Here is a 21,876-nt window from a genome sequence, read left to right as displayed (position 1 = left end):
TGATTCTGAGCTAACCTCAAACTAGCCTCCCCAAGGTACTCAAACATTTAACGATATATTCAAGTGCATATGCTGACACAGTTTAGAGTCCATCGATGGTAGTTACACTATTTTTGAATTTGAAATGCCTAAACAAAACACTATGGTATCTAGTAGTGGTTGTTTTGGAACAGTGTGGACCTTTTCTTTTAATGATAACCTCGTATTATTTATATCTAACACCACATTCAAGATAAATTTCCTCCACTTATATGGCATGGCAACTGACAAGGATTAATTTACTGTCCATGTCGAATTGCATCAGCAAATTTACATGGGCCAAAAAAATGAAGATAAACTATGCATTCCACGGTGCAATGGCAGCTTAAATAGAGAAGCAGCAGCCAATAGAGATAGTGAGTTACATTTGTGGTATAGTTGACGGAAAGTTAGTTATCCAATGTTAATTGCATGCAAATGAGGCAACAGGAGTGCTAAATTAGATGCTAGGTAAACAACATTTTCCCCGTGCAAAAGACAAGATTCAAGCATCTCAAACATATGTTGAATGTCAACAAAACCAAGATTAATTGGATTACATCTCGACATGGTCCCAGTCGATTGTTCTATCTTCAAAATTATCCGCCTGATGAAGTTTGTTTCGACCAAGTCTACTCATGACTGCAAGACCTGGAAAAGATTTACATAAAATTGAGAATATACGATCACAAAAAATACACCTAATAAGTCATGATTTACTATATTCTATGGCCTCATCCCATTTACCATCCCAGGAAATAGCACCGGGGTTCATTCAAAGCTGAGATGAAGAATATATCGTGTATACCTTCAATAATTCTGTAGAGAGACGACCACCATCGATGTCCAGAAACTTCGTACTGTTCAAGATTCTCTTCGATCTCTCTGTTGTGTTTCCCTTCCAAGACTCCCTGGAGAGTAATAACCGCATCCCTTGTTTTCTTGAGTATACTATTCTCTTCTTTGATTTCCAACTGCACGAGATCATTCTGGGATGAAGTGAGACTAACGGCAAGTGCAAATTGAGTAGCTGCAGCCCATCGAGAAGAGGCAAGCCATCTCCTATGCCCATCCAATTCCTTGTCTCTTTCTAATTTGCCATCCACTTCCCTTTTCAGTACTAAGCTGCGTAGATACTCGGCATTTGCAGCACCTGTACTCTGAACCATCTTAGAAAACGAACTTTCCTCATTTTGCAGAAGTATTTCAGGACTATCAAATTCCACAACCTGAGAAACAACGCACATACACTATTAGACGGTGAACGTTAAAAACTGATCAAATTTCAAACTTTCATGAAATCAGTAGGTAGTTATTCAACCATTTGTATCAGTTTTCGCCTAGAATTAAAAACTGTCAACAAAGGGGATAAAAATGACACTGTACCAGCCCAGCATCAAGCAGAAGAATCTTGTCACAATCAATGATGGTATTCAATCTGTGAGCAATGATTAACATTGTGCATGTTCTAAATTCTTCACGAATAGTCTTTTGAATGAGAGCATCAGTTCGAACATCAACTGCAGCAGTTGCTTCATCAAGAACAAGAATCTTTGATCTGCGAAGTAGCGCCCGAGAAAGACTTAATAATTGTCGTTGTCCCACACTGAAATTCTCCCCTGCTTCTGAGACCTTAATATAACAGGACAAATATGAGCTCCGTTAAGACTTGTTAACAATGAAAATTCAAGTCTGCAGAAAAATAAAATATGACAACTGCTAATGTATGAAAGTGCTGAGGTAATCAGAGTTTAACACATTGTAAAAATAATAATAACATTAACATATTTATATGTCAAGGTTGGGATAACGTTCTCAAGCAAACTCATAAAAAATTGTGGAGAAACATGTACGAAGATGCAGTAGTCGCATGCAGACGTGAAATCTAGCAATGCTGCTCAAGGGAGTCTTCCCGTCTTTTTGCACAGTCAAATGGAAGTTCGGGAGTCACACCTCGCGAATCAATTATGGTGAGGGATTCAAGAAACATCATTGAAAAAGGGAAAAATATTTAGCTACTTTATTTAATATTTCATCTCGACCCTGGTGTTTTAGACTGAACCATTATTGGTCAATGGTACAAACAAGTGGTGAATTGGTCAAAACAAGTGGTGAATTGGTCAAAACTAAAAATAAATACGTGTACCAAAGGTGATTTAAGGAGGCATCAATTGGTCGGATTACATGGGATCCTTTTAAGAAATTTTTGGGGTAAAAACCAACATTTCTTGCACTTCCAGCCATTTGAGATTTTTTAATCTTACTATAGTTGATCTAATCTGAACATGTCAGACGTAGGAGTTAATGCACGTTGTATCCTGAATCCAAAAGATTTATTCATCATGACTGATTATATCCACTCATTTCTTGGGAAATATATAAGGTGGCTGATGTTGGCCAAGGGAAAAAATCCAGAGAATTTTAGAACTTTCTTTGATGAAATTCCTAGAACCAAATGTTCAAGCTTTATGAAAAATTAATAGAATTGGTCTTACTTTTGCAAAAAAATGCACTGCTATGTTTTAATTTTTTGTCCTCGTGAACGATCTTGTTCTATTCTCCCTTTTACAGTGAAACAATAACTTTATGGAATTAACAACAGCAGGGACAAAAATTATGATTCATCTACCTCTGCGTCCAGACCCATGGAGTTCCTCCTGATTACATCTTTCAAATGAGCCCTTTCCAAAGCCTCCCAAAGGTCAGCATCATTATGCTCATTGAATGGATCGAGATTAAATCTAACAGTTCCTGCCATAATAAAACAAGGGATCGTCATAAGAAAAATTACATACCATATAAAGTATATACAGTGAACATAGAAAGAAAATGGAGCAAATTAATATCAACTCCACAAATACTCTCTCACTGTTTTAAAACATCACGATGGAGTTTATTAGACCTCCTATAGCCAAAAGAATATTGTCAGAGACCCCAAGTCGGGTATTTATTAGATGCAAGAAGGAAGAATGACTGACAGTGCATACTGATCCTTCTATTGTTTTAAGCTTAAGTTACGAGTCCAGGAGACATCATCAATAAGAAGGATTTCCGATAATCTATATACAGAAGGCAAGTGTTTGGCCTCTTTGATCAATTTTCATGGTCAAGCTTTCCTAACTGTTAACAAAGCACCAGTGTCGGTATTTTTAAAACATTCGCTTAATGAGGTGTTGACTGAAACATCTAGTATGAATCAGATGCTGTGAACAGACCATGGACTTCGAGGCCTAAAGGAACATTACTTATAAAATAGCATTTTAAAGAGCTTTATTGGCAATTTAAAGGAAGATCGGTGATGTCAGTCTTGAAATGAACATGGACATCATAGCCAATTTAACATATCATCATGTATGTGCCATGTCATTCAAATAAGGGAATGTTTTACAAAATTGTTCACATTTTGGACATGAAAAAAATATTAGAGAGAGAGGATTAACAGTGCAAAATGAGCACACCTGAGAAAAGCACAGGTGTCTGTGGTATGATACCAAGAATCTTTCGGAGGTCCATTAATCCAAACTTTGATATGTCACAATCATCAACGTAGATTGTCCCCCTTTCCAGCTCAACCATTCGGAACAATGCATTAATCATGCTTGATTTTCCAGCTCCTGTCCGGCCAACAATGCCAACCTTGTCACTTGGGGAAATTGTGAATGATATTCCATGCAGAACAGGAGGGAGTTCAGGCCTGTATCGTAAAACAACAGCCTCAAATCGAATAGATCCTGCTGACGGCCACCCAGGAGGTGGACGATTGTCCTCAACAATAGCTGGACCTTCTGAAGGTAACTCTATATATGTCCCGACACGTTCCACGGCATTGAAACTATTTTCAGCCAAACTAGCAAGTCTTAGCACACCAGTCAATAGGCTAGTAATATTTAATGCATAACTGAGAAGTAAACCCATTGTAGAGGCAAATGCTTCTTGGTTCTCAGCCCTTCCGTTCTGCATGACAGCAAAGGTTGCAGTAAACCATATCATGAGGCCTCCCACTGTCTCTAAACGAATTGCAAGCCATCGGTTTCCACTCATGTTAACAAGGGTGTATCTGATATTGTTGTCCATGGACTTCCCATTTATATCGGCCATTCGATCATACGCCTTGTACGCACGAATAGCTGATAAACCATTTAGTGCTTCTCCAAACTGAGCATACACTGGAGATCTAGTAATGGAATCTAAACGTTTAACTTCACGTGCGGTGCTCTGCAAGTTGCATAAGGTTTGAGTGAGAATTTGAAATAGTAATCCTACACTCAAAGCAGCACATAATAAAAGAACAAATGTTAATCAATTGCATTGGATATGTGGTTTCGACGCATTTAAATAAGTGAAACCCACAAATGACTCTTGAAACTGGAAACTACAAATCACCAATATTCTGCATCACAGGAATTGAGTTCACAAAATATTCAGCGTTGGCAAAATTTTCAGACCAAATCGAAATTAGAAATTCAATAAAGTCAACGTGTTAGACCCCAATTATCAATTTCAAGAAAGTCGGCAGATTAATAAAGCAGGATATAAGATTTCAATAACAATACATAATCCAAGTAAAATGCTTACTATTGGACAGTTAAGAATCAATCACAAAAAAAAATTTAAAATAATAAGGAAATATGGATGATGCATACCTGGTAATACAGATAGGCCACATAAAACAAGACTAGAAGAGGCAAAATGGCCCATAGCGACAATATGCTCACGATTCCGATTAGAAAAAATGTTGAAACAAGCTGGAACACTTGATTTAGAAACATGTTACCAAACGTAGCTACATTTCTATCAATGTCTCCTAGATCTTTGGCAAATCTGTTGATAACCCGTCCAAGTGGATTTGTGTGAAAGAAAACCATTGGAGCTCTAAGGATAGAGTTGAGCATAGCGTTATGCAACCTTCTCGCAGCGTAAAGGCTAGAAACAATCAGCCAAAACGAATTCGCTAATGTCACCACAACCTGAAAAAAAAACAGATTTAGGCAACCATTGAGATTTTTTGTTATGCTTCATGCAGCTATAACTCCAACCTCCAGAGCACGTTAAAGGAATAGGTACAAGCAAAGGAATAAGGGAAACTTCATTTCAGCAAGCACAAGCTTTAACATGCTCAATGAAATAGCTCAAATAAAACTTACTTGACCAAATGAAAGGGCAGAGTAAACCAAATTGTAGAATGCTGGCCCATGTATATTTGAATTGCTTTGGCTAGTCCAATAACTTAGCCATATGCTACTTGAAATCCGTAGGACTTCTGTTAGGACATAGCACATCAACAGAATCATAACCACCCATGCACCTCCCAAAGCATTTTTGTATCTGCAGAAGTTCCACAACAGTTAAAAGATATATCTGTACTAAACTAAAAAATGTAAATCTTGAACTGTGTATCTCACAATTCTACAAAGAATATCACGCAATTTCTAAAGCACCCTCAATTGATATGCAGATTAATTATGCTTGTTAACAATTACCTGATTAATATTGATCTTTAATAAATTATTTTAAAATGAAATTACAGTAAAATAAGGTTCAGAATAAACAACCAAACATCGCACACAATCCACATGATCCCCAAATAAAGGCAAGGATCATAGGACGCTTTTTTCAAATTGTAAAGAGACATAGTGATCATTATCAATTGTTTTTGTTTTACCATAGTTTGATTAAGGTCAATAACTATACATTGATATAACAATAGATCCAGTAATATTGTCCTTTAATTTTCCAAAATAATGAACAAATGGTCGGAGAGGCTCTTGAGTTTATGTAATTTATTAAGATTCGTACTAGATAAAAATTATCAAAAAATAAGTACTGAGAAAGTCTTAATTTCGAAAGGTTGTTAAATGACAAATTAATTTAAGATGAAACCAAGTGCGGGGTTGGCAAGGAACGCAACATTTAGAAGCCCATGAAAATTTATCTCTCGGTCTTACCCGGCTTTTCATCTATTGGTGGGTGCGGTGTTAAGAGAGGGCAATGTGATTTGGTTTTGGGAAGATGTTTGGGAGGGGGGGAGTCGTTTCGAGAACGTTTTCCTTCTATTTTTCGGATTCGCTCCACTACTAATAAACCAATCAATAGATTTTTGGTAGCGCACTCTGGTGGACTCAATCCTATCTTTCATTGGGACATCCGTTTTAGAAGACATTTAAATGAAGTCGAAGTGGGTGAGTTAGCTAACCTTTTAGGTGTTCTAGACAAGGTTAGATTACAGAGGGGTGAGGGAGATTTTAGAGTCTGGTTGGGAGATTCAGGTCTGTTCTCTGTTCGATCCTTTTATAATTCTTTCTTTCTTTTTTCATCTTTCCCTTATTTTCCTTACTTTGAAAATATCTGGAAAGTACCGATCCCTCGTAAAGTTCAGGTTTTCGCGTGGATTGTGGCTCTGGGGAAACTACCCACTTGTGATTCGATGCAAAGAAGGTGGCCTCTATATATGTTATGTCCGCATTGGTGCATTTTAAGTCAGAAGCACAAAGAAAATCAGAATCACTTGTTGGTGCATTGCTTTTTTTCAAAAGATATTTGGACAAAAGTTTTGCTAGAGTTGGGTTTTCAGTGGGTATTTCCGAGGAGGGCTGTAGATATGATCAGCATGGAGCCGGGAGGAGTTCCAAGCAGAAAATTTATGACCTTCTGGCACGTTATGATACACTGTACGCTTTGGTCTATATGGTTGGAAAGTAATCAAAGAATATTTCAGGAGGTTTCAGAGAGAGCGGACGAAGTCTGGGAGAAGATCAAGTTCAGGGTTGCGAATTGGACAATAAATATTAAAGACTTTAATCATTTGTCTATTTCTGATTTGATTAGGGATTGGAAATATGTATGAGCATGAAGTTAGTAGGATAGTACTTTCTAAGTTGAGATACCTCTCTTCGTGCGGATTACTCATCCGCTAGTATTGTAAAACTTTATCTATTAATAAAATCTAGTTTCTTATCAAAAAAAAAATTTAAGATGAAACCAAGTAGCTTGACGGTAACAATATGAAGTCGTAACAGGTGAATCTTATTCAATAACCAAATGTGGGGGGCGGGGTTGTTGCCTTCTGCTATTCAAATTAATGTATGACATAGATTACTCTTACGCGACACCGTTCTCTGTGCGTCAAATTTTTGACAAAGGTGTGTAGGTCTGCTTGTCTTTCCTGTTTTAACCTTTTTGATAAGAAACGAGATCATACATATACATACATATATATATAATGACTACAAGAAGCGGATAAGATATCCGTACACGGAGGTCCTAAAACTCAAGATATATCTACAATACATTAATCTTCAATCTCTGACTAAGTTTATAATCGAGAACATAGCAAACTCTTTATGATTCCTAATCCACAAATAAACTCACAACTTGATATTTTCCTAACACATTACACCCGATTCCTTTATATCTTCGAAAATTCTCTTGTTTCTTTCCAGCCAGACATACCAGCAAATACAATGAACCACCACCGTCCAAAACACTCCCCCCTCTTACCAAGGTCACACCCTAGATCAGTCGCAAATAAATCCTTCGTTGTCCTTGGAGATACCCAAACCAGACCCATCTCCTCCAGAGTTCTATGCCAAAGACATCTCATGAATGGGCAATGAAAAACAATGTGATCGTAAGCCTCCAAGCACACACCAACTTTGGTAGAGCGAACATGTGGGCTAAAGCTTTTGCAATGGCTTGCTGGTTGGAAGCTTCCCTTGCACTACAACCCATGAGAAAACGAGAAAAGTTGAACCTTCAATGAGAAAGGCATTTTCCAAATGACACGAAAGAATGAAAACAAAGGAAAATCCCTATCCAGAAAAAATGAGTCATATAAAGATTTAACCGTGAAGATGCCCGAAGAATCCTCAACCCATTTCCTAATATTCGTAGCCCCTAAGGACTCTACCAAAAGACTCAACTCATCCATTTCCACGCCCGTCAATTCCCACCTAAAATGTAAATTCCAAGAAACAACCGAAATAAAAAAGGAATTTTCCAACTGAGTTAAATGGGAAATTGACTTATTGCGAACTGAAGTATCTGCAACAGAGATTGGTAAAGATCTATGAAAGATTAGTCCCCCCACCACATGTCCTCCCAAAATCTTAAAATGTTACCCTTTTTTAACACAACCCTCACCAACCGGAGAAAAACTGGGTAAATTCTAGAGATAAACTTCCAAAGGATTCTAAAAGTGACGTTGCTAGCCAGACTCGCATCCCATCCATTATCCTGCATGTCGTACTTGCTTACAATAGCTTTCTTCCACAACAACTCTCTTTCATGTGAGAATCTCCACCATCACTTTCCCAGGAGAGCCCTATTCCTTTAGCAAATATTCTCAATACCCAGACCCCTTTTTTCCTTCCGTGTACATACCTTCTCCCAAGCAATCCAATGACCATGTAAATCCTCGTCCGCTCCTTCCTAAATAAGTCTCTCATAATCTTCTCCATGACATCTGCTACACCTTTTGGTATTCTTAAAAAAACATGAAATACATTGGAAAAACATTCAATACCACTGAAATCAAGGTCAATCTAACCCTTCTAAATAAAAACGTCTTCTTCCAACTCGCTAATTTCTTCGACATCTTAGACAAAACGAGTTCCCAAAATGAAATTTTCAATGGATTACCTCCCACCGTATCGAGTTAATTAGCAATATATCTCAAGGCAAAAAGTACTTTCGATAAATTATATCTTAATTATAGTATTAAACATTATTTTCAATTCAAGTTTACATAAAAAAAGTAAAGACTACATTACCTCATCATAACATGCCAGCTGACAACCCCAGTTTCTCGTTCTTCCTGCTTGATCAAGATAGATTTGCCTTCTTTCTTTTTGTTTGTGCGATTTTCATCTTTAGAAACCTCAATGTTCAAACCATTAGTAACAGGTTTAGAGGCGTCACTCTCAATTTTCCCATCTGCTTCCTCATCTTCAACAAATTCCTCCATTTTGCCTGCATTTTCCATCAGTTTTTGGAATAGAAAGCCATTGTTTGAGAGCTCCTCAAAAGTTCCTTCCTCTTTCACCATACCATCATGTACCAGAAGAATTCTATCTACTTGTGATAGAAAATGAAGCTGATTTGTTACTAGAACTCTAGTTTTTCCTCTTAATTCCCCTTTAATGCATTTTTCAAAAACCTGCATATGCAACAAGAGCACATAAGACATAGGATAGCAAAAACATAAAGTTAAAATTGCATTAGCTGAAACATGACTATTAGCTCCAGCATATATCAGAGACACTAGAGATCGTGAGGAGTAAGCAATTGGATTCCTTCACGTGTTTTCTGACGGAAACATTCTTCATCATTACATGGATTAATTGATAACTACATGGCTTGAAAGAAACAGAAGGGTTTTCGAAGATGTTGAAGAAAATGCGGTGACATGTTGGGACAGAATTAAGCTTAATATTGCGTTGTGGATTGGCAATCATCACGATTTTAAGAACGTCTCAGCGCTAGATTTATTGAGAAGTTGGGAATATGTGTATCATTGACATAGTTGTTTTAGTGTTTTTCATTATGAGAGTGGACCACTAGTCCACTATGTAATCCTTCTTATCATATTATTAATAAAATATGTTTCTTATAAAAAAAAGATTAATTGATAACTATCCAATGACCAATATCCACATATATTCTCCTGAAAATACTGCATAGTTATTTCAATTTAAATATGGAAACCTCTGAAGATGGCAGCTTGAAAGTTGGCCGACAAAAGTGTTAATACATGCAACTAAAATACTAGCTAAGCAGCTATGATTGTCTCATAGACTGATAAACTAGGTTACCTTGAAGTTGGGAATTTTGAAATGTTACAGGCAATTACCTGTCGCGCAACATGAGCATCTAGAGCGCTTAAAGGATCATCAAATATGTAAACATCAGCATTAGAGTATACAGCCCTGGCCATGGAAACTCTCTGTTTTTGCCCTCCACTGATGTTGACCCCACGTTCACCAATTTCAGTAAGATCACCACCCTAAAATAGAAATATTCGTGGCTCCATAGCCAGTAAGGAGTTACAAATCAAGAACAATAAGTTTGTGAACCAGATGATGACACTCTTAGCATCTTTACCGGCAATAGTTCAAGATCATGATGCAGGGAAGTCACGTCTATCGCCTTCTCATATCTTGCAGGTTCAAATGACGAACCAAACAGTATGTTATCACGTACCTAGAATGAAAGTATTCATCTTATGGAGTCATTTATACTTGAGAACAACGTGTGGTCTAATCAATCCAAATTTACAATCAGATTCCACTAATGCAACAATTATAGTTGCAGGGTCAACTAAAACCAAAAATTTACAAAAGGCTTCGATATCAGTAGAAAAATAAACTACTATTCAACTCACAGTCGCATTAAAGATCCATGAAACTTGTGGTACATAAGCAGCTTTTCCTCTAATGGCAACAGATGCATCTGCAACTGAAGGAATCTCTCCCAGCATTGCTGACACAAGCGATGTCTTTCCTTGCCCTGTACCACCGACAACTGCTACTAAGCTACCAATTGGTATATCCAAGTTGATATTTGACAGTGTTGCCCTTTCTGCCTGTTATAGTTAATATATAGTAATCCAATATGGTCTCGTAAAAAATAGCATTAAGTGAAACATCAACTAATTACACCACAGGGAAAGATATTTACTAGAACAATTGAAAAAGGGAAAAATTCATGGTTGCGTTGATATGACGAGTTAGACAAATGATGCATCACTTGAAGAAACCTTTTTTTATGTCAATGAATTATTGCGACAAGTAGGTGAAAGCTATACTACTCAAACACAATGCAAAATATTTACTCCCAAGACGCATGAAGCTGGATATTGATAGTGTTCCTCATCTAAAAGTAAGAAATTGAACACCATTTGAGTGAAGAAACTATGGCGATGAGTCAAAATAGGAGATGAAGAATTCTCTACAGCTAACCGCCCAGAGAATTGTTTATTTGTATGCATGGTGCTAGGTAAGTTTTTCGATATTCATAGCTACATCTCATCAGTCCGGCCATAAATTTCACACGAATCATTTCAAGACTTGAAGAGCCAACAGATATAAGATTTAACTGTCAAGTAGCATCATCAGATACCACCAAAAAATATGTGGGTTTTTAAACGATAGCCATATGTTGAAGAATACTAGAAAAAAATGGGGCAATAATTTTGACAGTTCAGTTCAAAAGAATATAACTAATAAACCTTTTTCTCCCAAGAAAAGTATCCATTCTTGACTGAGATAGCTGGTAATCCTGGTTCAATGGGTGGGTTAGGCAGAAGAATTTGCTCTTCAGCCAGAAGAAGTTCCTCAAGACGTTTTAGCGACACATTAGCATTCACAACCTGAAAATTTACAACACAAAATAGGTATGAAACCATTGGTGTACAGTTTAGACACTGAAAAACTAAAGAACAAAGAAAGAAAAATGCAAAAGTGGCCATTAGTCCGTGAGTATGAATGTTTTTTCCTTGTAAACAATATCATAACAGGAAACAGTTTCATCAATCAAGTTTTTAATCACAATCACAAAATTTCAAAAGCTTAAAAAACCCCTCCACAAATACCGTTAACCTATAATGTTGATGTGAAGAGTAGACAAATAGCTCAAACTTCAAAGTATGATGTCCGAAACTTGTTGGACTCAAACTGTGACTTGAGCATGATTACAACTAATACAGTGGAAACTACATAATCATAAAAAAGTAACGATTAAAACAGCAGATTACAAATATCTCATATATTTTACAATAAAAGAGTGACCATTCACACTCCACTTACAGGCAGATTCCGTGATTGAATAACAAATATATCAAAAGCTATAGATACCCAAAGAAAAATAAAGCATTCATGAGATTTTGTTTGGGAGTTTTAGGGAAATGTTTTCGGAAAATAAATTGTGTTTTGATCTTGATTTGGAAAAAAAAAATTATTATTGCAAATGTTAGATCAAGTTAGAAATTGTTTGATAATATAAAATTAAAATTTTAAAATATTATATATTGAGTTAAAATCTAATATAATGATAGAGAATTTGTGGAAATGACAAAACATTTGAGTTAAAAGTAATAATTATATTGTAGATATGAAAAGGATAAAATATATATTTGAGGAATATAAATTAAAACGGACGAGAGTGTTTGGTTAAGTTGTGATTTGTGAAGGAACAAAAATCCTTCCAGAGATTGAAAATAAACAAAGCAAATATGTGTGGCAACATATTTACATGGGGAAAGACTAACGATCTCATCAAGAATGTGCAATCACAATGCATATCTGAACAGCTTTTATGGTACCTGGGTTATCATATTGGGAAGCATGAACAACGGGAACCGTAGCACTGCAAACAATGAAAGAGATGTAAAAGCCCTTGCCGGTGTCAGATCTCCTCCAAGCAAAGTAAATGCCCCGAATGAAACAATGATAACCACAACAGGAATACTGTTTAGCATGAAACTGTTCAACTGCAAGTTCAACAAAAAAACCAAATACCAGAGACTAGTCAAAATCAGGATTAAGGAAAGGACGAGAAATCAGTAAAAGAGGAAGGAAGGAAGAATGAGCGAGGTATAAGGATATACAGCTGCAATAAGCTTGGATGAAGAAAGAAGTTCAACAACCAACCCAATCTCTCTCTAATAATTCACAGAGACAAGAGACACATAGAATCTGCAACCAATAGCTTTGACATAATCGGTTTTTTATTTGACTCACAATTGCTACACTTATCTCAATAAAACAACACAGGGCAATGGCTTCAAACTGCATGAGCCTAAAATTTAAATGCATTCATCATGGTTAGCAAAATATAAATATAGCTTCTTAGAGGAAGACATTACAGCTCCCAGCAGCTGAGCTTTTCGGTACCATGACAACTCCTCGTTCCGGACACTTAGAACATTCGCCTGGAAACTATTCTCCCAAGCATAGCATCTGAACCAGTGTGGCGTGAGAAAGGCTCATAATTAATAGAAATGTAACATGGACTAAGACATCGTTGTGTGTGAAACTTACTTAACAGTGTCCATAGCAGCCAAAATTTCATTCATGAGTCCAATTCTCTTGTCTGTGCGTTGCAATCCTTCTTTTGTGAATTTTTGCATCTTGCTTATCATAACTGTCTGTTCAGATATGTCAGTCAGCATGTAAGAATCTGATGCAAGACAAATACAACGGATAACTCCACATCAACTTTCACATTATATTTTTTTTTTATCGGAAACTATCATTTTCTTATATCAACTTTCAAATTATTATTATTATACAAGTTGAAATCTTGGTGACACTTTTGAGATCTCCAGAACCCAAGCACATTGCACTGAGTAACAAAATTCCAAAGAATCTCACAAGGAACTTTTAAACATGAACCACAATTTTGAGATATAACAACTTTATATCATATTAACGTTAGTTAGATCTTTCCATGTTTACCTCATTGGAGTGGACGGACATGTGTTAAACCTAATTGGTATTCCATGGAATAAGCAGTCATACTAAATTTTATATGCACAAAATAATTCCACTATCCTCGATGAGATATCTCATGCCTAATTTTCTTTAGAGCTTTAAAAAAGAGAAAAATAAGCAAAGAAAAGATAGGTATCATAGAAGACAGAAAAACCACAGCCCACAGGAGAAAATAAATAAACAAAAGTAGAGATATTAAGTATTGCATACTTGTATTGGGAACAATAGAGCAAGTATCAGTGACCCAAGAAGTGAAGCAACACCAAGCTGCTGGTAAAGAAGAACCAGCGCAACTATGATGCGGAAAGGAGCTGACCATAAAGTGTGAAGGGACTGGCTTATTTGCTGTAAAATGAAATAAAATGTATGGTAAATCAACTGATAAATCATCATAGTCAAATTTACTTTAAATATTCGGCGCACACATGGGGACTTGCTGCATACTTTTTCAATTATCTGATAAATGGATACATAGAGTGACCTCTTAAACAAAACAAATGTAAATAATCAAACCCTCGTAATTGGCATTTGTGAATCAGCTGGAAAAAATACACGATCACTAGAAAGCAATGATATGAAGAAAAGGAAAAGGCGTCCTCATCTGTAATTCCCAGCTTGACTCATCTAGATCGAAAATCACTTGTGGACAATGTGTCAGAAATTATAAAACCCATATATTGAGTAAAACTAGCAAACCCCATTTTACTACCTGCATGGCGAATTCCTCAAGAATAGTGGAATTAAAGAATCTGTTCCATAATTTCATCTCAACCCAGCACAAGAAAAATAAAAATCTCCTTTCGTAGCCCATACTGATAAAAAAACACCATGGCACAGCACAAGCACTGAGTTGTCAGGGAAAGGATATTGATTACCACTTCATTCTATTGAAATTACTCCGAGTCTCTCTTTAATGGATTTTTTTTGTCATCTTAATATAAAAGTTTAGCCTAAATCTTGTAACTAAATTTGGTGAAGAGCGCATGCACATGTATGGATAACTAAACTCAAAAGGTGGCGTAGGAGTAGAAATAGGAAAAAATACCGAATTTTCAGTAACCGAAAAATATCAAATTAACCGAAATTTTCGGTACGGTATGAAATTTGAAAATTTTCAGTATATACCGAAATACCAAAATAATATATATAAATTAAAAAATATATAATATTTTTAAATAATAAAGTTAAACTTTTTAAAAAATATAAAGTATTTTTTTAGTATAAAACGATATATATCAATACCGTACCGAAATCTCGGTATACTACGATATTTCGGTATAATCGGTATGTTAATTATCAGTACAGTATCGGTATAAATATTTTTAATACTATAATTTTTTGTACGATATACAGAATGCATTTTTTGGTATAGTACGGTATATCACCTTTACATAGAACGGCCTCTTGGTGCCTAGTGAATGAAATATTCACCTTTGAAAATGAAATATAGTAAACTGTCTTAAGAATTAGATCAAACATTGTAATCATACATGGGAACCGATTATGCACCAATAAAAATTCACCATGGTTCTTAAGCATAGATCAACAATAGACAGGTAAAAAGAAATAGAAATAGAAATAGAAAATATACCTGAAGAGCTTCAGAATCTGTCGTCATCAAATTTGTAATTTTTCCCGATGGAAACTTTTTGCGGCTCTCATGTGTCAGCCTTAGTGATTTGCGGAACACTGCAGCAACCTACAAAACATTATCCAGTTTTCTGAGAGCCTTTTAGTAGTTTCAGGAGCGTAAAACATATATACCTTCCAATCTAAATTCCACAATACTTCCCAACTTCCCACATCCACACCTGCACCCACACCTGATATTCCCTGATACATCTCCACAAATGTACCAGGAAGGTTTTAATCCTAAACAGAGGTTAACTGACTTTGAATACGCTGTACACAAGAAAGGAACGAGAAACTGCCTTTAACACGGGCAAAGAAGTCCCTCAAGCCAATTCAATCATTATCCTTTAAATCAAGAACAAGCCCAATAAAACCATATCAATTAGAGGATCATGGTCAAAGAATAATGCAGAAAACTTGCTAACCAGAGTTGATCTGAGTCGATATCCGACACGCATAACATTTTGAAAATACTGAGCTTCACATAACACCCCAAATACCTGAAGGAACAAAATTGTAGTCATAAAAACCACTAAGAGAAGCAAATCGTCTTAATAACAAGGAGAGCAAGGGAAAAAGTATTCATGACAGTAAAAATAATTTGAAAATCTTTCAACAAAAACTGGAGAAAAATAGATAAGATAGACAAGAAATGGGAAACACCTGAACTCAAACCCGATACCAGTGATTAGACTTACAAAAACTATAGAGACTGTTCTTTCTGATTTTTACAGAAGTAAGACATATTACTACAAAGTTTAAAGACATGTACACCGTAGCAGAGTAAATATCAGTATTTCTTCGGCAGAAAATCACAAATGCAATAGGTTTACTACCCGAACACTAGGTAAAATGCAAGCATCTGTCAAGCTAGTAAAGCTGAATGTTGGATCTCTATTCCTTTCCTTTTCTACCAATAAGAATTTCATAATTCACACATATGATTTTACTTGCATATACCACAGAAAAGCTGTAAAAAAACCAATAATACAGGAACCTAAAATGGGACTTTAACTCTAAACAAGATGTTGTAAATGGCAGAAGGCGGTGGCAGGGAGGTCAGTCCAAGCCGCCTAAGCGGTTGAATGTTTATAGGTAATTATATATAATCATGCAATGTATAACAAATAATTATTATTTTTTATGTAATATACGTAATTAAATAATGTTTATGCATAAAAAATCTTCATACAATATAATACAATCTAGAAAAAATGCAAATAAATATATAAATGCAAACTAACAAGATAATTAAGGTGGTGGCTGATGGCGGAGGTGGTTTGAAGCAGGTAGTCGTTGATGGTGGAAGACACTTGAAACAAAAAGTAAATACAAAGAGAGTGAGAGATGTTTTTATTATATCTAGGATTTTTTAAATTTATTGATTTTAACTGATTTTTAAAATTATTTGACTTTGACAATTGACTAGGATTTTAAAATCGTTGACCGTCACTGCCGCCTGCTCAGCCACCTCCACCGCCTGCTCCCCTGCCTTGCCCGTCGGATAGACTCGAACAGCCTACAGAAACCGTCTTACACAAAGGCGGCGACCATTTAGAACACTGCTAAAACATCTGTAGAACTAAATGTGGTGTGTTTTGCCATTCTAAAATAAGATGAGGAAAAAGGGTGTTTTACGTACCACTCCGACAAAAATTGAGAATGCATAGATGTACCCAATCCAAGCGGGATCCCCTTGTTGCATCGACTGTTTATGTCACCGATAACACGAGTAAGAAATGTGAGGGCAATGGACATATATAAGAAATGTGGTGGCAAGGGAAGGGGACTTACGGAAAAGACTAAAGAGCACTGGAACAAAACAATAACAAATGGATGTGGATGCGCAAAAGAAAACTAATATACAAAACCTATCCTCCAACAAGACATCTATAAGAATACAACTGACCTGTAAGAGTCGGTTTAATATAAGGGGGCCAATAAATTGTGACAGATCATTCCCTATCTACATGTTGAAAAATAATTATAACCAAGTTATGACAAAAGAATTTCAACAAACGTGCTAAGTTTTATGAACCTAATGTAAACACATAAAATCTGCAGAAAAAAAGCCCTCAAAGTTCTGGATGAGTGCATTCCTTTATAGATCGAACCTATATGAAATGAAGCTTTATAAATGCAATTATAAATTAATTTAAAGGCAAAAAACCAAAAGTTCTCCCCCCATAAACCACCACGTAATAAATTAAAAGTTTGAAAGAACTTTTCTTATTCGAACACCTTGGTCCAAAAACCCAATAAAGAGTCCTGAGAAAGTGATAAGATTGTTTACTGTGACCTTCAAATAATGCAAGGTTGAACCCACACAACTTTCCGTCCCAATTTATTGCTGGTAGTAAAGTATGGTCGTGGTCATGAACATACTTGCAGAATACTAATTAGTTATAACATTTCAATCAAACAAAGCAAATGATAAAAAAAAAAAAGAGCAACCAAAGTCAGATCACTACCTTCCAGAAGCCTCCCCACCAAAACCTGAGAATGAAATGCACATAGAGGATGTTGGTAAAATATTTTAAAAATCAGAAATATGCGTGATAATATGTGTTTGGACAGGTTCAAATGATATAAGCCAAAACCTTTCAAGCAATGGGTTTCATGATTACCTTCCCCCAAGGCTACGATTTAAAGCTCTTAAAAGCCAAGGTTTAGGTCTCTGAAGCTCCACAGCCCAAGATCTCTGGAACCTAAAAAATATATGTTCAAAAAATGATTTTTTGCCCCATAAATGTCTTTCAAGGAAATTAGACAAGAAACACACGAATTCTTCTGTAAATGTTGTCTATACACATGTAAAGGAAGAAGTATATGTGCACATACAAGTTATTGAGTGTTTCTGTTTTATCCCAAGTATCAAGTTTCCAGACATCCTTCTCTGTGAGAGGCCTTTTGTAGCCCAACTGCATGATTGGATTCATCCACCCGAATATAATTTCTAAAAGACAAGTAATTAATCAATTATTAGTTGAGGAAAGGAATTCAATAGGAGCACATAGAGCGACACTTCTAGGTTGATAATATTTGTAAATATAAAACAAGTATAGGCATGTATAGGGACAACTGAAAACGCACGGACACACGGACGCACGGGCACACACACGCACACAGAGATTGACATCTTGACATCTGAAAGTATCAAAACACAACATGAAGGCAGTGGCAGCAATAAATAAAGCATGCAACCTATAATCACGTACTAGAAAATATGTTGGCACGCCTCTCTGGACAAATTTGCTCCTCCTCAGAAAGTTCTTCATAGGCAGTATTGTCCACAGATTCAATTCGTATGGGAGAATATCCAAGATAAGTATTCAAATCAGGGATATAAACAAATAAGAGCACACCAAATAAAACCTGCAGAACAGAAGCACTTAAAAATATCTTCGCAGTCTCAGGTATGCTCACTATTGTAAATGGTAACGGAAGCGAGTCTTAATATTTTGAGGATAAGAAAATGTACGAGACTATAAGTAAACGTACCTTGACAGCAACTCCACTGATATACAAACACAAAATAGACCTACCATGATAGAAGACAGGGAATGAAACAGTGTATTTAATTTAACTAGGTAAAAGTGTACCCAGCTATCGGAGAAAACCATGATATGAAAGTACAGTCTGCAATTCCATTTACTCGTGGCATCAGGCATTGTGCAGATTTAGACGATATATGGACTATGGAGACAACTTTTGATAGAAAGAATCCCTAATGAGTTTTGAAATTGGACTTTATGAGAAAGTGGAAAATTATATAGAGAGAGCTAACCAATCATAAAAATCCTTCACAGTAAGGGCCAGATTCAGCATGACAACATGCCCCACCAGTGCATATATAACTCCACATCTAACAGACCAACGGGATTCACGGATGTAAACCTTTGTTTCTAGTCCAAGCATCACAAGCATAGAGCACCATGCCACAGCCTCAATCGTCAGTGAAACCATCTTAAGAAATATAAACTCCATCAGGAGGATTTAACTCGTCTTTCTTATATCATTATGTAAACACAAACAGAGAAGTAAAGATGGCCACAGTCGATTTAATTTCAAATATGTTACCAGAAAGACTCCATATTTTAAACCAATATTAAGTCAAACCAATAACAATTGCATATAGACACAGACATTGCAGCTGCGCTAATTCAAAGGGATTGCAGATTGAGGACCAATGTACATAACCAAAAAAAATCACATGAGATATTAAATCCTAAGACCCCTCATCATGTTAGATATGGCATCGTACATCATGAAAATGTACATATTCACCATAACCACAATAAAAAATTAAAAAATAAAATTCAACGCACTGTTAACTTTTTCTTTTTTTTTTGGGCAACGAAGACTGAAACAGAACTGCTATATAATAAAATGCAATCTGAGATTCATTTTTGTTGATTCGAATGACTCATAAAAAATTTTCAGAACCACATAACAGAGCGTTGCCCAGTCGAAAAACAGACTCTACTCATAGAATCAGTGAAAAATCTAAGAAACTCATAAACCAAATAAAAGTTTATAGATATAAGTCAGATTAATCTCTAACTTGAATCTTAGCTAATAAACATATATTGACTGAATCCGGGATCACCGAATTTTAATTCCAAAGAAAATATAAATTGGGTCGAAGGCTTGTGTTATGACAATGAAGGTTGTTGGCTGCTGATGGAGTTCAACCTTGTCTTTTAAATTCCCAAGGTCATTGAAATTACTCATTGAAACCATAACCATTCCATAAGAATTCATGAAAACTTAAACTCATAAATGCAATCCAATCACCGTATTTGCTGAAGAGCATCTTACCTCGTATGGGGCAAGACCATACTGACTATCCACATTAAATGCTGAAATTCCCGTTACCAATCTGAACAATGCTTCTGCCATACAACAAAAAGCCAACAACCCCAACACATAATTGTAGTAATTAGACCTCAACTTGAATCTCTGAACAGAATAATCATTCTTCAGTCGCCATAGCCGATTTACGGACAACCCCAGAACGACGAGGTATGAGATGCAGATAACCAAAGAATCTGTGGCACATGGGGTATAAGCTCCAAAAGCATTTTCCACTGCTTTTGACCATACCCCATTCTTCACTGGCCTGCAATACCATTCAAATGGTTTGAATGCCATTTCAAATAACCTGTATCGCCTATATTATTTTGATCTGCAGACACATGTTTGTCACGCTTTCTGCTCTACTGAGGTCATGATTACTAAAGTTGTAACTTGTAAGACCGAATGAGATTCAATAATGTTCCTGCAAAGATCCAAGTCAACCATCAAATTTACTGTAGGAAACGACTAGCGTGATTACAATCAACTTTCCAGCACCCACAAAAGATTGTATCTATTTGCAGCTATAAATCAAAACAATAGTTTTCTTCATTTTTTTCCCAGTGAACCATCTAGACGTGAATTAGAGAGAAAGGAGTAATTCTAAACAATGCAATCATTCAGTACATGTGCTTTCCCTCAATATCAAAAAAGACGCCAAGAATTCGAGCCTAAATTCGTGTATTTTAAAAAAATAATAATAAGAGAGTCAATTTCGAGCGAGAAACGCCAAAGAAACCCGTTCATATCTTCCCGTCATCACAAGAACTGCATCGTACATATAAATATATTTATTTCACGAGAACCCCTCTCAGAGATTAATTTATTTTCTGGCATGTAGATCAGATCTTGGAACGGAAAATATCCCAAGAACACGATAGAATGAGAAATAAACAAGAACCCACGTCAGATCTTGGAACGGAAAGAATATCCCAAGAACACGACAGAATGAGAAGTAAACAAGAACCCATGTTCAAGGAAAAGAAATAAACACTTTGCAGTCCTGGAAACTAAAGATGGAAAAAGATCAACATACATGAACGGCAAACGGCTATTGGTTTATACCGTCCATCTGCAGACATTCAAACCAAAGAAACAGAGACAAAGAATAATAACAAACAGGCAAGGTTATCGTCAATTTGTAAGTCAAAGAAAAAAACAGGGAGAGAGAAAGATCGTGATCGTGATGACTATACGGAAAGCGATCCTTGACTATTTTTTATTTAGCAAAAGTGATCCTAGATTTTGTGGCAAGAGTCGATATGCTTTCTCTGGATTTCCTTTTTTTAATCTCAAAAAACTAAAAACATTTAGTTTCGTTGCCTTCGAGATTACACGTCACTGCTTACGAGTGTGGCATCAAAAGACTTATGTGTCCATTGAATAAAAGTATCCTAAATTTATCATATATTTCGACTATTACTTTCATAATTTTTTTTTTGTATATTTCGACTATTACTTTAATAAAAATTCGAAAATCGAGATTATTGAATTCCAACTCGAATCTATCAAAAATTGTTATAACACAAAAATTCTTATGACATCGAACGAGAGACGATCTTCAATTTAATTTAATCTATAAACAATTATTATTTTTTTATATCAAAAATATTATTTTTTTGCTTCAAGAAAATAAAATCCATAAAATCATCTAATAAAATACCTCCTCTTATCATTATCACCCAGTCCAAATAATATTTTCTATTGATTTTCAGACGATATCTTTTTCTTTCTTTTTTTCAAATAGACTATTCTCGAACTCAGTCAACTAAACTCACCTTACCCTAGGATTTTTTTCTCCCTATTCTCATTTGCAAAAAAAGAAAAAGAAAAACAATACTTAATTCGTGTTACTTTCATTGTGAATTATATTTCCAGTAGT

The 21,876-nt window shown here is 35.8% G+C and overlaps 1 protein-coding gene across 3 annotated transcripts; it reads right to left on the bottom strand.

Annotated features, from left to right (window-relative positions):
- Positions 1-327: 327 nt before the first annotated feature.
- Positions 328-21,245, bottom strand: LOC140813338 (ABC transporter C family member 2-like). Of its 3 annotated transcripts, none has more exons than XM_073171841.1 (28): positions 21,006-21,245; positions 19,959-20,386; positions 18,925-19,103; positions 18,639-18,678; positions 18,356-18,512; positions 17,979-18,093; positions 17,765-17,845; positions 17,609-17,633; positions 17,047-17,103; positions 16,780-16,845; positions 15,563-15,637; positions 15,097-15,204; positions 13,716-13,850; positions 13,053-13,159; positions 12,878-12,971; positions 12,335-12,502; positions 11,243-11,383; positions 10,397-10,597; positions 10,117-10,215; positions 9,866-10,018; positions 8,787-9,172; positions 5,163-5,343; positions 4,662-4,985; positions 3,477-4,233; positions 2,648-2,769; positions 1,405-1,650; positions 827-1,247; positions 328-669 (listed from the first exon to the last, which is right to left on the bottom strand). In XM_073171841.1, exons 2-28 carry the CDS (start codon positions 20,289-20,291, stop codon positions 575-577), a joined length of 4,866 nt encoding a protein of 1,621 aa, XP_073027942.1. In that variant the 5' UTR covers positions 20,292-20,386; positions 21,006-21,245; the 3' UTR covers positions 328-574. The 3 variants fall into 3 exon arrangements, with proteins under 3 accessions (XP_073027942.1, XP_073027940.1, XP_073027941.1); XM_073171839.1 differs by having other exon boundaries at positions 19,959-20,418; positions 21,031-21,245; XM_073171840.1 differs by having other exon boundaries at positions 19,959-20,418; positions 21,111-21,208.
- Positions 21,246-21,876: the final 631 nt, after the last annotated feature.

This window comes from Primulina eburnea, chromosome 14 (genome assembly GCF_022965805.1).
Source record: "Primulina eburnea isolate SZY01 chromosome 14, ASM2296580v1, whole genome shotgun sequence".
In the NCBI taxonomy this organism is placed as follows: Eukaryota; Viridiplantae; Streptophyta; class Magnoliopsida; order Lamiales; family Gesneriaceae; genus Primulina; species Primulina eburnea.
This window is presented reverse-complemented; position numbering and strand designations above follow the sequence as displayed.